This window comes from Oncorhynchus mykiss, chromosome 15 (assembly GCF_057628025.1).
Source record: "Oncorhynchus mykiss isolate SJ-2025 chromosome 15, ASM5762802v1, whole genome shotgun sequence".
In the NCBI taxonomy this organism is placed as follows: Eukaryota; Metazoa; Chordata; class Actinopteri; order Salmoniformes; family Salmonidae; genus Oncorhynchus; species Oncorhynchus mykiss.
This window is the reverse complement of record NC_143036.1, coordinates 5732940-5757500: the sequence shown is the minus strand read 5'-3', so window position 1 is coordinate 5757500 and position 24561 is coordinate 5732940. Positions and strand designations below refer to the sequence as shown.

Genomic DNA, 24561 nt, shown 5'->3' with positions numbered 1-24561 from the left:
GAATTTTATTATTTCACATGGAAATTTGGGAAGATAAATGGAAAAAGTTATTTAACTAGGCAAGTCAGTTAAGAACAAATTCTTATTTACAATGACAGCTTACCGGTGAACAGTGGGTTAACTGCCTTGTTCAGGGGCAGAACAACAGATTTTTACCTTGTCAGCTTGGGGATTTGATACAGCAACCTTTCGGTTTTTGGCCCAACATGCTGACCACTAGGCTACCTGCCACCCTCCAAAAAGGAATAGCTAGATAGCTATGTTATTAGCCAGGCTAAAGCCAGAGCTATCACCCCCTTGTGAATGGGAGTCTAGGAAACACAGACTGGCAGGAGTTGTGACAAAGTGAGATAGTCTTCAATTTTACACAGATATTCGATACACATTTTAAAATAAATTAGAAATATAGAGTTTATTTTTTCCTATCATGATGGAATGGTCAGCAACCCTGTATCCTAGACACACACCTGAGCAACCCACCAAATAAGGAGAAGTCCTGATTCTGTTTTAGAGGACTATTTCAAGTATCCTACGCAGCCATGACAGAAAGATTAACACGGTCGGAGACCCACTAAAGCAGCCTACTCATTCAAGGGTTTTTCTATATTTTTACTATTTTCTACATTGTAGAATAATAGTGAAGACATCACAACTATGAAATAACACCTATGGAATCATGTAGTTACCAAAAAAGTGTCAAAATATATATTATATTTGAGATTCTTCTAAGAAGCCATCCTTTGCCTTGATGACAGCTTTGCACACTCTTGGCATTCTCTCAACCAGCTTCATGAGGTAGTCACCTGGAGTGCCTTTTTACAGTTCATCTCTGGAATTTTCTTAATTCTTAATGCATTTCAGCCAATCAGTTGTGTCGTGACAAGGTAGGGGTGGTATACAGAAGATAGTCCTATTTGGTAAAAGACAACGTCCATATTATGGCAACAACAGGTGAAATAAGCAAAGAGAAACAACAGTCCATCATTACTTTAAGACAGGAAGGTCAGCCAATCCTCAATATTTCAAGAACTTGTACATTTTCTTTAATAAGTGCAGTTGCAAAAACCATCAATCGCTATGATGAAACTCTGCTCTCATGAGGACCGCCACAGGAAAGGAAGACCCAGAGTTACCTCTGCTGCAGAGGATAAGTTCATTAGTGTTATCAGCCTCAGAAATCATCAATTAACTGAACCTCAGATTGCAGCCAAACAAAATGCTTCACAGAGTTCTAGTAACAGATACATCTCAACATCAACTGTTCAGAGGAGACTGCTTGAAACAGGCCTTCATGGTCGAATTGCTGCAAAGAAACCACTACTAAAGGACACCAATAAGAAGAAGCAACTTGCTTGGGCCATCAAATAATAATAATAAAATAATGGACATTAAACTGGAGAAAATCCGTCCTTTGGTCTGATGAGTCAAATGTTTAGATTTTTTGGTTCCAACAGCCGTGTCTTTTTGAGACACAGAGTAGGTAAACGGATGCTCTCCGCATGTGTGGTTCCCACCGTGAAGCACGGAAGAAGAGGTGTGATGGTGTGGGGGTGCTTTTGTTGGAGACACTGTTATTGATGTATTTAGAATTCAAGGAACACTTAACAAGCATGGCTACCACAGCATTCTGCAGTGTTACGCCATCACATCTGGTTTGTGCTTAGTGGGACTATAATTTGTTTTTCAACAGGACAATGACCCAGCAAACACCTCCTGGTTGTGTAAGGGTTATTTGACCAAGAAGGAGAGTGCTGCATCAGATGTCCCGACCTCAACCAAATTGAGATGGTTTGAGTTGAGTTGGACTGCAGAGTGAAGGAAAAGCAGCCCAAATATGTGGGAACTCATTCAAGACTGTTGGAAAAGCATTCCAGGTGAAGCTGGTTGAGAGAATGCCAATAGTGAGAAAAGATGTCATCAAGGCAAAGGGTGGCTACTTTGTTAAACACTTTTTTGGTTACTACATGATTCCATATGTGTTATTTCATAGTTTTGATGTCTTCACTATTATTTTACGATGTAGAAAACAACAGTTCTGAGGAGTATTTCTGTCTGTAATAAAGCCCTTTTAAAAAAACGTATTGTCATTGGTTGGGCCTGGCTCCCCAGTGGGTGGACCAGTCATGGTGAAATCCATAGATTAGGTCTAATGAATATATTTAAATTGACTGATTTCATGATATGATCTGTAACTCAGTAAAATCATTGAAGTTGTTGCATGTTGCGTTTATATTTTTGTTCAGTATATTTCAAAACATTGTTTCGATATTGGAGGAATTTCTATAGAAAGTACACACAGAATAACGAGATACATGCAACTTTAACTTCATTATTCAAATTAGTGGATTCGGCTATTTTAGCCACACCCATTGCTGACAGTTATATAAAATTGACCACACAGCCATGCAATCTCCATAGACAAACATTTTCAGTAAAATGGCCTTACTGAAGAGCTCAGTGACTTTCAACATGGCACCATCATAGGATGCCATTTTTCCAACAAGTCAGTTTGTCAAATTTCGAGCCAAGCTAGAGCAACTGCTATTGTGAAATGGCAACATCTAGGAGCAACAATGGCTCAGCCGCGAAGTGGTAGGCCACACAAGCACACCTTTGGGATGAATTGGAAAGCTGAGGCCTAATCACCCAACATCAGTGCCCGACCTCTCTAATGCTCTTGTGGCTGAACCGAAGCAAGCACGTTCCAACATCTAGTAAAAAGCCTGCCCAGAAGAGTGGAGGCTGTTAAAGCAGCAAAGGTGGCTCCAATGCCATATTAATGCCCACGATATTGGAATGAGATGTTTGACAAGCAGGTGTCCACACAATTTGATCATGTAGTGTATCTGCTAAATGTATTTCTTGACCAGTTGTCTGGTATGTTCATCACTTGCTGAAATAGACTTCTTCCCTTCTCTCACTTCTGCTCTCTCAATGACCTGGTTTTCCATTTCTACATGATGACGTCTGCTCTGTCACAAACATTCATATGCACATTGCAAAAATACTATGCATAACATGTAAAAAATGTAGTCGTCATTTGTATTGGGCATGGTGGCCGTCGGTTCAACTCACCCCAAGGAAAACACATTACTATATTAACCAACATAGCTTTAACCAACATAGCTTTAACCAACATAGCTTTAACCAACATAGCTTTAACCAACATAGCTTCAACCAACATAGCTTTAACCAACATAGCTTTAACCAACATAGCTTTAACCAACATAGCTTTAACCAACATAGCTTTAACCAACATAGCTTTAACCAACATAGCTTTAACCAACATAGCTTTAACCAACATAGCTTTAACCAACATAGCTTTAACCAACATAGCTTTAACCAACATAGCTTTAACCAACATAGCTTTAACCAACATAGCTTTAACCAACATAGCTTTAACCAACATAGCTTTAACCAACATAGCTTTAACCAACATAGCTTCAACCAACATAGCTTTAACCAACATAGCTTTAACCAACATAGCTTTAACCAACATAGCTTTAACCAACATAGCTTTAACCAACATAGCTTTAACCAACATAGCTTTAACCAACATAGCTTTAACCAACATAGCTTTAACCAACATAGCTTTAACCAACATAGCTTCAACCAACATAGCTTTAACCAACATAGCTTTAACCAACATAGCTTCAACCAACATAGCTTTAACCAACATAGCTTTAACCAACATAGCTTCAACCAACATAGCTTTAACCAACATAGCTTTAACCAACATAGCTTTAACCAACATAGCTTTAACCAACATAGCTTTAACCAACATAGCTTTAACCAACATAGCTTTAACCAACATAGCTTTAACCAACATAGCTTTAACCAACATAGCTTTAACCAACATAGCTTTAACCAACATAGCTTTAACCAACATAGCTTTAACCAACATAGCTTTAACCAACATAGCTTCAACCAACATAGCTTTAACCAACATAGCTTTAACCAACATAGCTTTAACCAACATAGCTTTAACCAACATAGCTTCAACCAACATAGCTTTAACCAACATAGCTTTAACCAACATAGCTTTAACCAACATAGCTTTAACCAACATAGCTTTAACCAACATAGCTTTAACCAACATAGCTTTAACCAACATAGCTTTAACCAACATAGCTTTAACCAACATAGCTTTAACCAACATAGCTTTAACCAACATAGCTTTAACCAACATAGCTTTAACCAACATAGCTTTAACCAACATAGCTTCAAGGATGCACTTTGTAAAACTTTTTTTTTTAAATCTTCAAACAATCTACTTTGGTTTAGATATGAGCATCGTGGCAGAATTCACTCATTTGACTTTGTGAAAATCTGTTGTTTTGTACCTAACTTGATTACCACTTTTGCCCGGGTGCTTTCTTCCTTCACAGATTACATGAAATGATGACCTTTTCCTAAACATTTGGTCAAATTATGATTTGTATGTGTCCTTACCCCACTCTCCCCTACTAGACTAAGCGACTCAACCTACTCCACTCAACCCTAGAATTCTAGAATTCGAATCTATTCTAGAACTCTAGAATAGAGACTCATCTTATCCTACTCTCCCCTGCTAGACTACAACGTGAGATGCAAAACACAACACCTCGGTCACCTCGGTCAGTCATTGATGGTTCCCTTGGTGGAGTATGGACTACAGGTGGACAGGATATTTCCGCCTGCCTGAGTGTTCTCCTGCCACCACAAGATGGTGCTGTTATTGCAGTGTGGAAGCCACCCTGCTCCAGCTTGTAAAAATAACATTGCTCTTAAATACATGTACCTTGGGTGACTAGTAAGTCTTTTAATGTTTTAAACCTTCCACTTTGGGCTGGATGCATCAATGTGTAGTTCATATATGCTTAATCTATAAGCAGAAAAACTGTCTTGCATCAATTAGCCACGAAATCCCTAGTTTGAAGGCAACTGTTTTCTCTACATTTACCCTCATTTACCCTCACGTGGGGCCAACCCGAATAGCAAATTGAGTTTGAACCAATGAGCTTCAGCCCTTCGCCAGCAAGACACACACAGTAGAGAGAGTAGAGAGAGAGAAATCACAGTCTACTTGAACAAAGCAAAACTCAATCGTGAGGCATCAAAGCAAAAGGAACTGAGTAATATTAAGAAATGCTATAGATGGAAGGAATGTAGTGTGGAAACATACCAAAAAACAATTAGGCAACAACAAATTCAATCCCTTTTAGACAACTTCTTGGACAAAACATTTCACTATAATAGTGAAGGTGTGAACTTGGCAGTAGAAAACCTAAACAATATATTTGACCTCTCAACTTCCCTATCAAATCTAAACATTCAAACAGAAAACCAAAGAAAATAAACAACAATGACAAATGGTTTGATGAAGAATGCAAAAAAACCTAAGTAAGAAATTGAGAAACCTGTCCAACCAAAAACATAGAGACCCAGAAAACCGGAGTCTACTCCTTCACTATGGTGAATCACTAAAACAATACACAAATACACTGCGGAAAAAGAGGGAACAGCACGTCAGAAATCAGCTCAATGTAATTGAAGAATCCATAGATTCTAACCACTTCTGGGGAAATTGGAATTCACTAAACAAACAACAACATTTTGGAGTGGCCATCACAAAGCTCACTGAGCTCGAGCTGTTTTGCAAGGAGGAATGGGAAAAAATGTCCATCTCTCGATGTGCAAAACTGATAGAGACATACCCCAAGCGACTTACAGCTGTAATCGCAGCAAAAGGTGGAGCTACAAAGTATTAACTTAAGGGGGCTGAATAATTTTGCACGCCCAATTTTTCACTTTTTGATTTGTTAAAAAAGTTTGAAATATCCAATAAATGTCGTTCCACTTCATGATTGTGTCCCACTTGTTGTTGATTCTTCACAAAAAAATACAGTTTTATATCTTTATGTTTGAAGCCTGAAATGTGGCAAAAGGTCGCAAAGTTCAAGGGGGCCGAATACTTTCGCAAGGCACTGTATCAACGAATTGGCGAGGGCACTAGAACAGTCTGCAGCACCCGGCCTCACCCTACTAGAATCTGAAGTCAAATGTCTACTGTTTGCTGATGATCTGGTGCTTCTGTCACCAACCAAGGAAGGCCTACAGCAGCACCTATATATTCTGCACAGATTCTGACAGATCTGGGCCCTGACAGTAAATCTCAGTAAGACAAAAATAATGGTGTTCCAAAAAAGGTCCAGTCGCCAGGACCACAAAATATCAATTCCAACTAGACACCGTTGCACTAGAGCACAGAACAAAACTGTACCTACCTTGGCCTAACATAAGCACCGTAACTTCCACAGGTAACTTCCACAAAGCTGTGAACGATCTGAGAGACAAGGCAAGAAGGGCCATCTATGCCATCAAAAGGATCATATAATTCGACATACCAATTAGGATCTGGCAAAAAATACAGTTATAGAACCCATTGCCCTTCATGGTTGTGAGGTCTGGGTCCCCTCACCAACCAAGAGTTCAGAAAATGGGACAAAGAATTCTGCAAAAATATCCTCCGTGTACAACGTAGAACACCAAATAATGCATGCAGAGCAGAATTAGGCCGATACTCGTTAATTATCAAAATCCAGAAATTAACAGTTAAATTCTACAACCACCGAAATGGAAGCGATTCCCTAACCTTCCTTAACAAATACATCACCTACAGAGAAATGAACCCCCTAAACAAGCTGGTTCTGGGGCTCTGCTCACAACTACAAACAGACCCCATAGAGCCCCAGGACAGCAACACAATTAGACTCAACCAAATCATGAGAAAACAAAAAGATAATTACATGAAACATTGGAAAGAATTCACAAAAAAACAGAGCAAACTAGAATGCTATTTGGCCCTGAACAGAGAGTACACAGTGGCAGAATACCTGACCACTGTGACTGACCCAAACTTAAGGAAAGCTTTGACTATGTACAGACTCAGTGAGCACAGCCTTGCTATTGAGAACGGCCGCCGTAGGCAGACCTGGCTCTCAAGAGAAGACAGGCTATGTTCACGCTGCCCACAAAATTAGGTGGAAACTGAGCTGCACTTCCTAACCTCCTACCAAATGTATGACCAAATCAGAGATACATACAGCATTTCCCTCAGATTACACAGATCCACAAAGAATGTGAAAACAAACCATATTTTGATAAAACTCCCATATCTACTGGGTGAAATTCCACAGTGTGCCATCACAGCAGCAAGATTTGTGACCTGTTGTCACAAGAAAAGGGCAACCAGTGAAGAACGAACACCATTGTAAATACAACCAGATTTATTAATTTTCCTTTTTGTACTTTAACCAATTGCACATCGTTACAATACTGTATATTTACATAATATGATATTTGTAATGTCTTTATTATCATGGAATTTCTGTGAGTTTACTGTTATTTTGTTTAGTTTTTTTCACTTCTGTATATTATCTACTTCACTTGCTTTGGCAATGTTAACACATGTTTCCAATGTCAATAAAGCCCCTTGGATTGAATTCAATTGCTAGAGAGAGAGAGAGAGAGAGAGAGAGAGAGAGAGAGAGAGAGAGAGAGAGAGAGAGAGAGAGAGAGAGAGAGAGAGAGAGAGAGAGAGAGAGAGAGAGAGAGAGAGAGAGAGAGAGAGAGAGATGAAGTGGGGCACATATCTGCACATTTTTGACATAGTACACAATCTTTGGGGACCACTGTTGGGTCATGGGCGAAACTTTCAGAACTACTATCTAACAAGTAAACGAAAGCACCAGAGAATCTCTTTATGTTTCTAAATACTGTACTGCTGTTTAATAAGTATTCTTGTCTTTGGCCAAATAACAGTCACACATGGATAGCCATGGTCGTGCAAGTCAAAGCAATTGAATGAGCCTTTTTCCTATGTTTCATGGTGACGTTTCAAAACCAGAGTTGTCAAAACTAAAATACATTGTTTCCGGTGGTTGGCGCTGTTTTAACAGTCAAGTGCCAGATAATGGATGTGTACTAAATGTCACCCTAAATTCCCTATAGAGTGCACTGCTTTTGACCAAAAGTCCTGTGTACTATACAAGGAAAAGGTCCCCGTTTGGGAGGCAACCATTTGCAACTTTACGGGTCGATGACAATCCTTTGATTAATTCATGTCAAGCCGTCTTCCAAGCATCCTCGCTCAGTGATAATCAGATACTGTTCTCGTAACATTTTACTCATCCCAAATGGCACCCTATTCCCTTTTATAGTATACTACTTCTGAAACAGAGCCCAGAGGGACATCTCAACGGCTCTGCCATCGTCTGTTGATTAACGCCAAGCCGTCTTCAATGCATCTTCCTCCATGATAATCACACACTTACATCTCACCGGGTTTTTCATTGAGTAACAGCACATCTGTGTGCATGTTAGATATGCCAAAGACAAGACAAGTACAATGCTGTAACAGGCTTTTGATTAAAGACAAAATGCAGCTTTCATCCACATTCAGGGTAAATGTGACACTGTAGTTACCTCTAAAACAGGAGTGTGATTACAGGCAGGTCCTTTAATAATACTGGCAGGTCATTCTATAGTACTGGCAGGTCCTTCTATAATCCTGGCAGGTCATTCTATAGTACTGGCAGGTCCTTCTATAGTACTGGCAGGTCCTTCTATAGTACTGGCAGATCCTTCTATAGTACTGGCAGGTCCTTCTATAATACTGGCAGGTCCTTCTATAGTACTGGCAGATCCTTCTATAATACTGGCAGGTACTTTTATAATACTTGCAGGTCATTTTATAGTACTGGCAGGTCCTTATGTAATACTGGCAGGTCCTTCTATAGTTCTGTCATGTCATTATATAGTCCTGGCAGGTCCTTCTATAGTACTGGCAGGTCATTGTATAGCACTGGCAGGTCCTCCTATAGTACTGGCAGGTCCTTCTATAGTACTGGCAGGTCCTTCTATAGTACTGGCAGGTCATTGTATAGTACTGGCAGGTCCTTCTATAGCACTGGCAGGTCCTTCTATAGTACTGGCAGGTCATTGTATAGCACTGGCAGGTCCTTCTATAGCACTGGCAGGTCCTTCTATAGTACTGGCAGGTCATTCTATAGTACTGGAAGGTCATTCTATAGTACTGGCAGGTCATTCTATAGTACTGGAAGGTCATTCTATAGTACTGGCAGGTCATACATTAGTACCTGGCAGGTTATACATTAATTCTGGCAGGTTATACATTAGTACTGGCAGGTTATACATTAGTACTGGCAGGTTATACATTAGTACTGTCAGGTCATTCTATAGTACTGGCAGGTCATACATTAGTATTGGCAGGTTATACATTAGTACTGGCAGGTTATACATTAGTACTGACAGGTCCTTCTATAGTACTGGCAGGTCCTTCTATAGTTCTGGCAGGTCCTTCTATAGTACTGGCAGGTCCTTCTATAGTACTGGCAGGTCCTTCTATAGTTCTGGCAGGTCCTTCTATAGTACTGGCAGGTCCTTCTATAGTACTGGCAGGTCCTTCTATAGTACTGGCAGGTCCTTCTATAGTACTGGCAGGTCCTTCTATAGTACTGGCAGGTCCTTCTATAGTACTGGCAGGTCCTTCTATAGTACTGGCAGGTCCTTCTATAGTACTGACAGGTCCTTCTATAGTACTGGCAGGTCCTTCTATAGTTCTGGCAGGTCCTTCTATAGTACTGGCAGGTCCTTCTATAGTACTGGCAGGTCCTTCTATAGTTCTGGCAGGTCCTTCTATAGTACTGGCAGGTCCTTCTATAGTACTGGCAGGTCCTTCTATAGTACTGGCAGGTCCTTCTATAGTACTGGCAGGTCCTTCTATAGTACTGGCAGGTCCTTCTATAGTACTGGCAGGTCCTTCTATAGTACTGGCAGGTCCTTCTATAGTACTGGCAGGTCCTTCTATAGTACTGGCAGGTCCTTCTATAGTACTGGCAGGTCCTTCTATAGTTCTGGCAGGTCCTTCTATAGTACTGGCAGGTCCTTCTATAGTACTGGCAGGTCCTTCTATAGAACTGGCAGGTCCTTCTGTAGAACTACAGTAGTAGGGAATGTTATAGTACTGGCAGGTCCTTCTATAGTACTGGCAGGTCCTTCTATAGTACTGGCAGGTCCTTCCGTAGTACTGGCAGGTCCTTCTATAGCACTGGCAGGTCCTTCTATAGTACTGGCAGGTCATTCTATAGTACTGGAAGGTCATTCTATAGTACTGGCAGGTCATTCTATAGTACTGGAAGGTCATTCTATAGTACTGGCAGGTCATACATCAGTACCTGGCAGGTTATACATTAATTCTGGCAGGTTATACATTAGTACTGGCAGGTTATACATTAGTACTGGCAGGTTATACATTAGTACTGTCAGGTCATTCTATAGTACTGGCAGGTCATACATTAGTATTGGCAGGTTATACATTAGTACTGGCAGGTTATACATTAGTACTGTCAGGTCATTCTATAGTACTGGCAGGTCATACATTAGTATTGGCAGGTTATACATTAGTACTGGCAGGTTATACATTAGTACTGACAGGTCCTTCTATAGTACTGGCAGGTCCTTCTATAGTACTGGCAGGTCCTTCTATAGTACTGGCAGGTCCTTCTATAGTACTGGCAGGTCCTTCTATAGTTCTGGCAGGTCCTTCTATAGTACTGGATGGTCCTTCTATAGTACTGTCAGGTCATTCTATAGTACTGGCAGGTCATACATTAGTATTGGCAGGTTATACATTAGTACTGGCAGGTTATACATTAGTACTGACAGGTCCTTCTATAGTACTGGCAGGTCCTTCTATAGTTCTGGCAGGTCCTTCTATAGTACTGGCAGGTCCTTCTATAGTTCTGGCAGGTCCTTCTATAGTACTGGCAGGTCCTTCTATAGTACTGGCAGGTCCTTCTATAGTACTGGCAGGTCCTTCTATAGTACTGGCTGGTCATTCCATTGTACTGTCAAGTCATTATATTGTTCTGGCAGGTCCTTCTATAGTACTGGCAGGTCCTTCTATAGAACTGGCAGGTCCTTCTGTAGAACTACAGTAGTAGGGAATGTTATAGTACTGGCAGGTCCTTCTATAGTACTGGCAGGTCCTTCTATAGTACTGGCAGGTCCTTCCGTAGTACTGGCAGGTCCTTCTATAGAACTGGCAGGTCCTTCTATAGTACTGGCTGGTCATTCCATAGTACTGGCAGGTCCTTCTATAGTGCTGGCAGGTCCTTCTATAGTACCTCCCAGATACTTGCATCTAGATATTTAGGGCATTATGGAAAAGAACGTCTGAGACATAAAATAATGTAAATCCCGTTGTTGGTGTGAGGAAGAACCAGTGGGTGAATGTGAGAGGCTGGCTCATCAGCTGGCCTGGCCCATCATTGTGCCTCGTGTGTCCCATTAGACGACTTAACAGCCCTGAGAAACTCACCAACCACCAAACAGCTGCAACCCTCCAGGAGCTTGATGAAAAGTTTCTCCCATCTTCCTCTCCTCTGTCTGCACGTTCTGATTATTAGTGTGTGTGTATGTCCCAACATGGCTTCCAACACGTATAGTTTGGGAATTATACAAAAAAACACTGCTGGTAGATCAAGAGATCCTTGTCATGTCTCGGTGCAGTGATTTTACCTTCCGTGAATTTAATTTAGGCCTGGAACACTGACTAAGGTTAAAAGAGTTTGTTGAAGTGGTGTGTTATGGCTGCACTTGGACTGACAGTGGGATAGCCTAACTAACATACCATCTGGAGAGGGTAGCATTGACCTCATGGAGGGCTGAGACCTAATCAGGAGGGATGAGATCTAATGAATAGGGCTGAGACCTATTCAGGAGGGCTGAGACCTATTCGGGAGGGCTGAGATCTAATCAGGAGGGCTGAGACCTATTCAGGAGGGCTGAGATCTAATCAGGAGGGCTGAGACCTAATCAGGAGGCTGAGACCTAATCAGGAGGGCTGAGACCTATTCAGGAGGGCTGAGATCTAATCAGGAGGCTGAGATCTAATCAGGAGGGTTGAGACCTAATCAGGAGGGTTGATATCTAATCAGGAGGGCTGATATCTAATCAGGAGGGCTGAGACCTAATCAGGAGGGTTGATATCTAATCAGGAGGGCTGAGACCTAATCAGGAGGCTGAGACCTAATCAGGAGGGTTGATATCTAATCAGGAGGGCTGAGACCTAATCAGGAGGCTGAGACCTAATCAGGGGGGCTGAGACCTAATCAGGAGGCTGAGACCTAATCAGGAGGGTTGATATCTAATCAGGAGGATTGATATATAATCAGGAGGGCTGAGATCTAATCAGGAGGATTGATATCTAATCAGGAGGCTGAGACCTAATCAGGATGGTTGATATCTAATCAGGAGGGCTGAGATCTAATCAGGAGGGTTGATATCTAATCAGGAGGGCTGATACCTATTCAGGAGGGCTGAGACCTAATCAGGAGGGCTGATATCTAATCAGGAGGGTTGAGACCTAATCAGGAGGCTGAGATCTAATCAGGAGGCTGAGACCTAGTCAGGAGGGTTGATATCTAATCAGGAGGGTTGATATCTAATCAGGAAGGTTGAGACCTAATCAGGAGGCTGAGATCTAATCAGGAGGGTTGATATCTAATCAGGAGGGTTGATATCTAATCAGGAGGGCTGAGACCTAATCAGGAGGGCTGAGACCTAATCAGGAGGGTTGAGACCTAATCAAGAGGCTGAGATCTAATCAGGAGGCTGAGACCTAATCAGGAGGGTTGATATCTAATCAGGAGGGTTGATATATAATCAGGAGGGTTGAGACCTAATCAGGAGGCTGAGATCTAATCAGGAGGCTGAGACCTAGTCAGGAGGGTTGATATCTAATCAGGAGGGTTGATATCTAATCAGGAAGGTTGAGACCTAATCAGGAGGCTGAGATCTAATCAGGAGAATGAGACCTAATCAGGAGGGCAGAGACCTATTCAGGAGGGCTGAGACCTAATCAGGAGGCTGAGACCTATTCAGGAGGCTTGATATCTAATCAGGAAGGTTGAGACCTAATCAGGAGGCTGAGATCTAATCAGGAGAATGAGACCTAATCAGGAGGGCTGAGACCTATTCAGGAGGGCTGAGACCTAATCAGGAGGCTGAGACCTATTCAGGAGGCTTGATATCTAATCAGGAGGGCTGATATCTAATCAGGAGGGCTGATATCTAATCAGGAGGGCTGAGACCTAATCAGGAGGGTTGATATCTAATCAGGAGGGCTGAGACCTAATCAGGAGGCTGAGACCTAATCAGGAGGGTTGATATCTAATCAGGAGGGCTGAGACCTAATCAGGAGGCTGAGACCTAATCAGGAGGGCTGAGACCTAATCAGGAGGCTGAGACCTAATCAGGAGGGTTGATATCTAATCAGGAGGATTGATATATAATCAGGAGGGCTGAGATCTAATCAGGAGGATTGATATCTAATCAGGAGGCTGAGACCTAATCAGGATGGTTGATATCTAATCAGGAGGGCTGAGATCTAATCAGGAGGGTTGATATCTAATCAGGAGGGCTGATACCTATTCAGGAGGGCTGAGACCTAATCAGGAGGGCTGATATCTAATCAGGAGGGTTGATATCTAATCAGGAGGCTGAGACCTAATCAGGAGGGTTGATATCTAATCAGGAGGGCTGAGATTTAATCAGGAGGGTTGATATCTAATCAGGAGGGCTGAGACCTATTCAGGAGGGCTGAGACCTAATCAGGAGGGTTGATATCTAATCAGGAGGGTTGATATCTAATCAGGAGGGCTGAGACCTAATCAGGAGGGCTGAGACCTAATCAGGAGGGTTGAGACCTAATCAAGAGGCTGAGATCTAATCAGGAGGCTGAGACCTAATCAGGAGGGTTGATATCTAATCAGGAGGGTTGATATATAATCAGGAGGGTTGAGACCTAATCAGGAGGCTGAGATCTAATCAGGAGGCTGAGACCTAGTCAGGAGGGTTGATATCTAATCAGGAGGGTTGATATCTAATCAGGAAGGTTGAGACCTAATCAGGAGGCTGAGATCTAATCAGGAGAATGAGACCTAATCAGGAGGGCAGAGACCTATTCAGGAGGGCTGAGACCTAATCAGGAGGCTGAGACCTATTCAGGAGGCTTGATATCTAATCAGGAAGGTTGAGACCTAATCAGGAGGCTGAGATCTAATCAGGAGAATGAGACCTAATCAGGAGGGCTGAGACCTATTCAGGAGGGCTGAGACCTAATCAGGAGGCTGAGACCTAATCAGGAGGCTGAGACCTAATCAGGAGGGTTGATATCTAATCAGGAGGATTGATATATAATCAGGAGGGCTGAGATCTAATCAGGAGGATTGATATCTAATCAGGAGGGCTGAGATCTAATCAGGAGGGTTGATATCTAATCAGGAGGGCTGATACCTATTCAGGAGGGCTGAGACCTAATCAGGAGGGCTGATATCTAATCAGGAGGGTTGATATCTAATCAGGAGGCTGAGACCTAATCAGGAGGGTTGATATCTAATCAGGAGGGCTGAGATTTAATCAGGAGGGTTGATATCTAATCAGGAGGGCTGAGACCTATTCAGGAGGGCTGAGACCTAATCAGGAGGGTTGATATCTAATCAGGAGGGTTGATATCTAATCAGGAGGGCTGAGACCTAATCAGGAGGGCTGAGACCTAATCAGGAGGGTTGAGACCTAATCAAGAGGCTGAGATCTAATCAGGAGGCTGAGACCTAATCAGGAGGGTTGATATCTAATCAGGAGGGTTGATATATAATCAGGAGGGTTGAGACCTAATCAGGAGGCTGAGATCTAATCAGGAGGCTGAGACCTAGTCAGGAGGGTTGATATCTAATCAGGAGGGTTGATATCTAATCAGGAAGGTTGAGACCTAATCAGGAGGCTGAGATCTAATCAGGAGAATGAGACCTAATCAGGAGGGCAGAGACCTATTCAGGAGGGCTGAGACCTAATCAGGAGGCTGAGACCTATTCAGGAGGCTTGATATCTAATCAGGAAGGTTGAGACCTAATCAGGAGGCTGAGATCTAATCAGGAGAATGAGACCTAATCAGGAGGGCTGAGACCTATTCAGGAGGGCTGAGACCTAATCAGGAGGCTGAGACCTATTCAGGAGGCTTGATATCTAATCAGGAGGGCTGATATCTAATCAGGAGGGCTGATATCTAATCAGGAGGGCTGATATCTAATCAGGAGGGCTGATATCTAATCAGGAGGGCTGATATCTAATCAGGAGGGCTGATATCTAATCAGGAGGGTTGATATCTAATCAGGAGGATTGATATCTAATCAGGAGGGCTGATATTTAATCAGGAGGGCTGATATCTAATCGGGAGGGCTGATATCTAATCAGGAGGGTTGATATCTAATCAGGAGGGCTGATACCTAATCAGGAGGGTTGATACCTTCTCAGGAGGGTTGAGACCTAATCAGGAGGGTTGATATCTAATCAGGAGGGCTGAGACCTATTCAGGAGGGCTGAGACCTAATCAGGAGGGCTGATATCTAATCAGGAGGGCTGATATCTAATCAGGAGGGTTGAGACCTAATCAGGAGGGTTAATATCTAATCAGGAGGGCTGAGACCTAATCAGGAGGGCTGATATCTAATCAGGAGGGCTGATATCTAATCAGGAGGGCTGATATCTAATCAGGAGGGCTGATATCTATTCAGGAGGGTTGATATCTAATCAGGAGGGCTGATATCTATTCAGGAGGGTTGATATCTAATCAGGAGGACTGATATCTAATCAGGAGGGCTGATATCTAATCAGGAGGGCTGATATCTATTCAGGAGGGCTGGTATCTAATCAGGAGGGCTGATATCTATTCAGGAGGGCTGAGACCTAATCAGGAGGGCTGAGACCTAATCAGGAGGGCTGATATCTAATCAGGAGGGCTGATATCTAATCAGGAGGGCTGATATCTAATCAGGAGGGTTCATATCTAATCAGGAGGGCTGATATCTAATCAGGAGGGCTGATATCTAATCAGGAGGGCTGATATCTAATCAGGAGGGCTGATACCTAATCAGGGTGGCTGATATCTAATCAGGAGGGTTGATACCTAATCAGGAGGGCTGATACTGTCCCATCATCACCACATCATCTAAGATGTTTGTATTTGTATGTATTAAGGATCCCCGTTAGCTACTCCAAAGGTAGCAGCTACTTTTCCGGCGGTCCAGCAAAATTAAGGGAGTTAGATATATATTTTTAAATTACAATACATTCATAATATATTTCACATCACATAACGTGTGTTCCCATAGGCCCCTACTCTCCTACCACATATCCACAACATAAAATCCACGTGTACGAGTGTGTCATCGTTAAAGACTACACTTGCTGAAACGTTATTAAAGGAAAACCTAGGGCCCAGTTGAAGCTAGATGGGTTCATGAGTCTAGCTGGTCCTATCAGATATAATAACCATGACGACCATAATGGGTATATAGCTGTGACGCAATGTGGATCACACAAAGCTTGGGTTCCAAATCTTGTCCCTTTAAAGTGCACTACTTTTGATCAGAGCCGTATGGTCTCTGGTTGAACGAAGTGCGGCATAGGCTATAGGGAATAGGGTGCCATTTGGGACACAGTCAACGTGGATAACTCTTTGAGAGAGTGCCCTCTGTCACGGCTTGTGAATCTGGGCCCCTTCTAAAGGGGCTTTGGGAGGATCTAATTGATTACAGAACGGTTGAATGCACAGATGTTCTGTGACTGAATATAAAAATGTTTTTTTTATGAGAAACAAATATAACTTTTTCACACGGGCAAACTAACACTGGGAAAGTCCCAACCCCACCCTCTGTATATTTAGCAAATGTGTATCACTATTGAACACTGTATATTGAGTATTGGAATATTGGGAATGGGATATTTGTTATTGGGTATTGGGGTACTGGGGTATTGGGTTATTGGGGTATTGGGTATTGGGTAATTAGGTATTGGGTATTGGGTATTGGGGTACTGGGTATTGCGGTATTGGGTATTGGGTAATTGGGTATTGGGGTATTGGATATTGGGGTATTGAGGTATTGGGTATTAGGGTATTGGGGTATTGGATATTGGGGCATTGGGGTATATTGGGTATTGGGTATTGGGGTATTGGGTATTTGGTATTGGATATTGGGGTATTGGGTATAGGGTATTGGGGTACTGGATATTGGGTATTGGGGTATTGGGTATTGGGTATTGGGGTATTGGGTATTGGGGTATTGGATATTGGGGTATTGGGTATTAAGGTATTGGGGTATTGGATATTGGGGTATTGGGTATTGGGGTATTGTATATTGGGGTATTGGGTATTGGATATTGGGGTATATGGGTACTGGGGTATTGGGGTATTGGGTATTGGGGTATTGGGTATTGGGGTATTGGGGTATTGGATATTGGGGCATTGGGTATTGGGTATTGGGGTATTGAATATTGGGGTATTGGGTATTGGATATTGGGGTATTGGGTATTGGGGTATTGGGTATTTGGGTATTGGGGTATTGGGGTATTGGGTATTTGGGTATTGGGGTATTGGATATTGGGGTATATGGGTATTGGGGTATTGGGGAATGGGGTATTGGGGTATTGGGGTATTGGGTATTTGGGTATGGGGTATTGGGGTATTGGGGAATGGGGTATTGGGGTATTGGGGTATTGGGTATTTGGGTATGGGGTATTGGATACTGCTATGTATTTTGGGTGTCTGGCAGTGGACATCAACAATCTGTAATTGTATGACATAGGCCTGTTCCTGATTATCTGTTCTCCAAACGAATAGAAAAACAGCATCCAGCGTAATGCATTATTGTACGTTGCTATTTACAGCGTGGCTTGAAATAACAGAACACTACGGTACTGTGCTTTGACCACTAACAGAACAAGACACCACATGACAATCAAACAACCATATAAAAACCTCTGGTTTCTCCTCCTAACAGAGCTTCCTCATTAAGGAAATGTTATCTTGCCTTAAGAGTGTCCCCCCTCACCATCGCTTTGAAGAAACTGGCCATTCTAGATGCTTATCGGCAGATTTATTAAAAAATTATAAACATGCTCCCAAAGACTCTCCTTACTGCATTACAAGTAGAGTTGGAATAGAGTTCAAATTGAATACTCTGTGTGTGTGTGTGAGAGAGAGAGAGAGAGAGAGAGAGAGAGAGAGAGAGAGAGAGAGAGAGGGGAGAGAGAGAGAGAGAGAGAGAGAGAGAGAGAGAGAGAGAGAGGGAGAGAGAGAGAGAGAGAGAGAGAGAGAGAGAGAGAGAGAGAGAGAGAGAGAGAGAGAGAGAGAGAGAGAGAGAGAGAGAGAGAGATTTTATACAAAGGACAAAAAATACTTGAAATGAGTTCCAAATGGCATCCATCCTATTTCCAATATAGTGCAGTACTTTAGTGCACTATGTAAAGAATAGGGTGCCAGCAGCCAGGGTAGAACAGGACAGTCCCAGCAGAGAGGGCGATCCCTCCTGTCCTATGAAATAACTCCACACAGTCCGGCTGCAGACATGTCCTTGTTGTCCTCTGATCTTCCTACCACAAATGGCCAAGTCTGTAGACAGGGAGAGAGAGAGAGAGAGAGATCGATTAAATAAATAGACAGGACATATTAGTAAATATTGTAACAACAAAATAGACAGCAGGAATAGGAATCCTATTAGATTTACCATCATGGTGCTATTATAGTATCTTAGTCTACGTAATTCAGTCCCAAAGTAGACTCATCAATGGTCTGACTCACCACCCCTTTCCGCAAAAAGCAATGGATGAAATTATTTTGTTGCGTTTTCCTACACATTTTACACAGCACATTTTCCTACACATTTTACACAGCACGTTTTTCCTACACATTTTACACAGCACATTTTCCTACACATTTTACACAGCACATTTTCCTACACATTTTACACAGCACATATTTCTACACATTTTACACAGCACATTTTCCTACACATTTTACACAGCACATTTTCCTACACATTTTACACAGCACGTTTTCCTACACATTTTACACAGCACATTTTCCTACACATTTTACACAGCACATTTTCCTACACATTTTACACAGCACATTTTCCTACACATTTTACACAGCACATTTTCCTACACATTTTACACAGCACATATTTCTACACATTTTACACAGCACATTTTTTCTAGATGCAATAGAATGGAGTTGGTCTGGATAAGAGTGTCTGCTAAATGACCAACGTTTAAATGTAAAAAAAAATATATATATAATAAACATTTGTGTCTTTCATACCCAAGTTGACAAGGTCTGTGAACAGACAGAGACATTGTCTCATATTTAAGGCTTCCTACCAGGTTGACAGGGTGTACAAAGCTGCTCTCGAAGTGGTTCTCTTGCAGTAGCTGTCGGAGGTGTGATATATAGCTAGATGCAAGTCGCAGCGTGTCCAGTTTGGACAGTTTGGTATCGGCCGGTACCCACGGCAGGCTGGTTTTCAGTCTGGAAAAGGCTTTGCTCAGCACCCTCATCCTCGCCCTCTCTCTGGCGTTTGCAACGTTCCTTTGCATCTGTCGTCCATCCTTTCGTCGACCCCCCTTGAAAAGTTGTTTTCCTCCGACAGCGGTGCTGTACGATCGCTTGGTTCGGACTTCGTGACCGCCGTCAGTACCGACGAACGCGTCGTCTGAGTACTCGGTGGAAGTGTAACGTCTCGGTGTAACGTTCCGTTTGGTTTTGTAGCTTTCGAATGGTGCGTCAGTCCGTTCGCGACGCGTCTCAATGTCCTCTCCGTCGCTTACTGAGCCGGTGGACATGTCTGTCTGTTTCACCTCTGCCTCTGTAGCAGGACAGAGGAGTCACCGGAGAGTTACAGGTGGGATATACCTGATTAAAACAACTCTACTTTGATGCTATGTCTGTTCCATAGGTGGCTTTGAAATAGACGTTTCCACTTCTTCTGCTCCAGGAATGTGAAGGCTGCTCCTTCAACTCAAATTAAAAGGAAAACAACGATTTAAAAATGTCCTCAGTTGATCCATCTCATCCTCAGATGTCAGAATGACATTCCTAGTTCAGGAACGCTGCCATTGTTATCATGTAGTCTGACTTAGCCAGTAGATGGAAAGTTTAGTTCAGAATGAAGTGTGTCTCTTGAATAGCGAGTCAAGTCTTTGTAAAACTGAAACCTGCCTGCACTCTCATCCGGCTAATTTAAGAGTCCTGGAATTGGCAGGGTGACAGTGTTTTCAGGAACATTTCCCCACCCCCTCACTCACTCCCTCTCTCTCTCTCTCACTCCCTCTCCCTCTCTCTCTCTCCCTCTCTCTCTCTTTCTCTCTCTCTTTCTCTCTCGCTCTCTCTTTCTCTCTCTCTCTTTCTCTCTCTCTCTGTCTTTCTCTCTCTCCCTTTCTCTCTCTCTCTCTCTCTCTCTCTCTCTCTCTCTCTCTCTCTCTAAACCACAGTGACCTCTCCTCTAGCATACTGTACTTTGGTATTGGGGATGACTGGTTACTGCTTTTGCTACTGATTAGGCATCTATAAAACAATGTATGACTGGGACATTATCTGGGAAAAGGGTAATGGTAAAATTTCCCAGATGTTCTGAAATGTTTTTCCAAAACAAAACACATTTTCTGTCCATTTCTCAGCCAATCTAAGGACACCCTGTGACCTACTGCACTGTAGTGTAATGATAACTAACTCAACTACCTACTTCATCCCCATATTGTTTCTATTGACCTTTTTTTGCTCTTTTTTCACACCATTATTTCTACTTTCACATCTATCACTCCAGTGTTAATTTGCTAAAACGTAATTACTTTGCTACTGTGGTTTTGTTTATTCCATGTGTAACTCTGTGTTGTTGTTTGTGTCTCACTGCTTTGCTTTATTCTTGGCCAGGTCATAGTTGTAAATGAGAACTTGTTCTCAACAGGCCTACTTGGTTAAATAAAGGTGTTCTCAACTAGCCTACCTGGTTAAATAAAGGTGTTCTCAACTAGCCTACCTGGTTAAATAAAGGTGTTCTCAACAGGCCTACCTGGTTAAATAAAGGTCTTCTCAACTAGCCTACCTGGTTAAATAAAGGTGTTCTCAACAGGCCTACCTGGTTAAATAAAGGTGTTCTCAACTGGCCTACCAGGTTAAATAAAGGTGTTCTCAACTAGCCTACCTGGTTAAATAAAGGTGTTCTCAACTAGCCTACCTGGTTAAATAAAGGTGTTCTCAACTAGCCTACCTGGTTAAATAAAGGTGTTCTCAACTAGCCTACCTGGTTAAATAAAGGTGTTCTCAACTAGCCTACCTGGTTAAATAAAGGTGTTCTCAACTGGCCTACCTGGTTAAATAAAGGTGTTCTCAACTGGCCTCCCTGGTTAAATAAAGGTGTTCTCAACTGGCCTCCCTGGTTAAATAAAGGTGTTCTCAACTAGCCTCCCTGGTTAAATAAAGGTGTTCTCAACTGGCCTCCCTGGTTAAATAAAGGTGTTCTCAACTAGCCTACCTGGTTAAATAAAGGTGTTCTCAACTAGCCTACCTGGTTAAATAAAGGTAAGATAAATAATAATAATAATAATAATAATAATAATAATAAAAAGGTAATGTTCGAGGTTTATTTATCTACTGGGACAGGGGCAATTCTGGGTGACAAATGGCTTCATATGCCCTATGTAGTGCACTACTTTAGACCAGATTCCTATGGCACCCTATTCACTATATAGTGAACTACTTTAGACCAGAGCCCTATGACACCTTATTCAGTATATAGTGCACTACTTTAGACCAGAGCCCTATGGTACCCTATTCCCTATATATAGTGCACTACTTTAGACCAGAGCCCTATGGCACCCTATTCCCTACATAGTGCACTACTTTAGACCAGAGCCCTATGGCACCCTATTCCCTACATAGTGCACAACTCATTACTGATGTACATCAGCCATTGCAGTGTACTGTGAACAAACACTTCATTTTACTTCATTCACTTCCAGCTTGTTGTCAAAAAACTTTTCCTCGTCCTGGTTCCTCTACAGAACATTCCTCAGTTTCCTCATCCTAGTTCCTTTCAGAACATTTTTCAGTTTCCTCATCCTGGTTCCTCTACAGAACATTCATCAGTTTCCTGATCCTAGTTCCTCTACAGAGCATTCCTCAGTTTCCTCATCCTAGTTCCTTTCAGAGCATTCCTCAGTTTCCTGATCCTAGTTCCTTTCAGAACATTCCTCAGTTTCCTCATCCTAGTTCCTTTCAGAACATTCCTCAGTTTTCTCATCCTAGTTCCTCTCTGAACATTCAATCAAATTGGTATGGGAGAGAAGTACAATACAGTAGCCATTCTCCAACCTCTCGACAGGGATCCCCAGCCATTCTCCAACCTCTGCTCAGGGATCTCCAGCCATTCTCCAACCTCTTCTCAGTTAACCCCAGCTATTCTCCAACCTCTCATCAGGGATCCCCAGTCATTCTCCACCCTTTCCTCAGGGATCCCCAGCTGTTCTCCAACCTCTCCTCAGTTACCCCCAGTCATTCTCCAACCTCTCCTCAGGGATCCCCAGCTGTTCTCCAACCTCTCCTCAGGGATCCCCAGCCTTTCGCCAACCTCTCCTCAGGGATCCCCAGCCATTCTCCAACCTCTCCTCAGGGATCCCCAGCCATTCTCCAACCTCTCCTCAGTTACCCCCAGTCATTCTCCAACCTCTCCTCAGTTACCCCCAGTCATTCTCCAACCTTTCCTCAGGGATCCCCAACTGTTCTCCAACCTCTCCTCAGGGATCCCCAGCCATTCTCCAACCTCTCCTCAGGGATCCCCAGCTGTTCTCCAGCCTCTCCTCAGTTACCCCCAGTCATTCTCCAACCTCTCCTCAGTTACCCCCAGCCATTCTCCAACCTCTCCGCAGGGATCCCCAGCCATTCTCCAACCTCTCCTCAGGGATCCCCAGCCGTTCTCCAGCCTTTCCTCAGTTACCATCAGTCATTCTCCAACCTCTCCTCAGTTACCCCCAGCCATTCTCCAACCTCTCCTCAGGGATCCCCAGCCATTCTCCAACCTCTCCTCAGTTACCCCCAGCCATTCTCCAACCTCTCCTCAGGGATCCCCAGCCATTCTCCAACCTCTCCTCAGTTACCCCCAGTCATTCTCCAACCTCTCCTCAGTTACCCCCAGTCATTCTCCAACCTTTCCTCAGGGATCCCCAATTGTTCTCCAACCTCTCCTCAGGGATCCCCAGCCATTCTCCAACCTCTCCTCAGGGATCCCCAGCTGTTCTCCAGCCTCTCCTCAGTTACCCCCAGTCATTCTCCAACCTCTCCTCAGTTACCCCCAGCCATTCTCCAACCTCTCCGCAGGGATCCCCAGCCATTCTCCAACCTCTCCTCAGGGATCCCCAGCCGTTCTCCAGCCTTTCCTCAGTTACCATCAGTCATTCTCCAACCTCTCCTCAGTTACCCCCAGCCATTCTCCAACCTCCCCTCAGGGATCCCCAGCCATTCTCCAACCTCTCCTCAGTTACCCCCAGCCATTCTCCAACCTCTCCTCAGGGATCCCCAGCCATTCTCCAACCTCTCCTCAGGGATCCCCAGCCATTCTCCAACCTCTCCTCAGGGATCCCCAGCCATTCTCCAACCTCTCCTCAGGGATCCCCAGCTCTCACATGTATTTGAACTATTGCACAGCTTGCACACCTGATTCAACCAGTCAATAAAGTATCAAGCCCTTGGCTAGGTGAACCAGGTGAGCTATTTCAGAGCTACAACAACACTGTGAAATGTCTGGTGATCCCGAGGAGAGGTCTGAGAACCCCTGGTGTAGTGTGCAGCTCTCCCATCCCATGATCCCACCCCCACACATCTTGTTCCCCTTTGGTAAGAGAAATGTCTGAAGACCTTATCAAAAGAGGCTAATCCTGTGTGCGTTTCACAGAGAGATTGGGTTACCGCAGATGTAGCGTCCTTTCACACAAGGCCCACGTGCTTCGAGCCACAGCTGTCAGCTTTTCCCATGACATCTGGAGCACTGGCATGACTAGGGTGTGGCAAGGGGGCTAGAGGTTAGGGAGGGAACCCTGTGCTTTATCAGGGGATTCCCCAATGCACCATTATTTTTCATAGTTTTTATTTAACATTTAATTAACTACGCATGCAGCTGCTTTATTGGTGTCTTAGGTATTGGTGTCTTAGGCATTGGTGTCTGTCACAGTTTTCTGTATGGGAAAGAGAGTCAGACCAAAATGCGGCGTGGCTATTGCGATCCATGTTTAATAGGACAAAGTAAACACGATCAAATACAAAAACAAATAAACCTAACACGAAAACCAAAACAGCCTAATACTGGTGCAAAGTAACACAGCGACAGAAACAAGGACAATCACCCACAAAACCCAACACCAAACAGGCTACCTAAATATGGTTCCCAATCAGAGACAATGACGAACACCTGCCTCTGATTGAGAACCATATCAGGCCAAACATAGAACTAGATATGTAACATAGAATGCCCACTCAGCTCACACCCTGACCAACCAAAACATAGAAACATACAAAGCAAACTATGGTCAGGGTGTGACAGTACCTTCCCCCCCCAAGGTGCGGACTCCGGCCGCAAAACCTGAACCTATAGGGGAGGGTCTGGGTGG

The 24561-nt window shown here is 43.3% G+C and overlaps 1 protein-coding gene and 2 pseudogenes across 1 annotated transcript; all 3 read right to left on the bottom strand.

Annotated features, from left to right (window-relative positions):
- Positions 1-8468: 8468 nt before the first annotated feature.
- LOC149977371 (uncharacterized) lies at positions 8469-9134 on the bottom strand (annotated as a pseudogene).
- Positions 9135-9138: 4 nt separating this feature from the next.
- On the bottom strand, positions 9139-17978 carry LOC149977370 (uncharacterized; annotated as a pseudogene).
- LOC110490818 (musculin) lies at positions 17978-20120 on the bottom strand. Its single transcript, XM_021564267.3, has 2 exons — positions 19285-20120; positions 17978-18514 (listed from the first exon to the last, which is right to left on the bottom strand). The coding sequence occupies exons 1-2, from the start codon at positions 19744-19746 to the stop codon at positions 18437-18439; spliced, it is 540 nt and encodes a 179-aa protein (XP_021419942.2). The 5' UTR covers positions 19747-20120; the 3' UTR covers positions 17978-18436.
- Positions 20121-24561: the final 4441 nt, after the last annotated feature.

Coding starts and splice junctions, on each gene's coding strand:
- LOC110490818 (XM_021564267.3), bottom strand. CDS start 19,746: ATGTCCACCGGCTCAGTAAGCGACGGAGAGGACATTGAGACGCGTCGC. Junction 18,515..19,284: donor TTGTACACCCTGTCAACCTG/GTAGGAAGCCTT, acceptor CCCTGTCTACAG/ACTTGGCCATTTGTGGTAGG.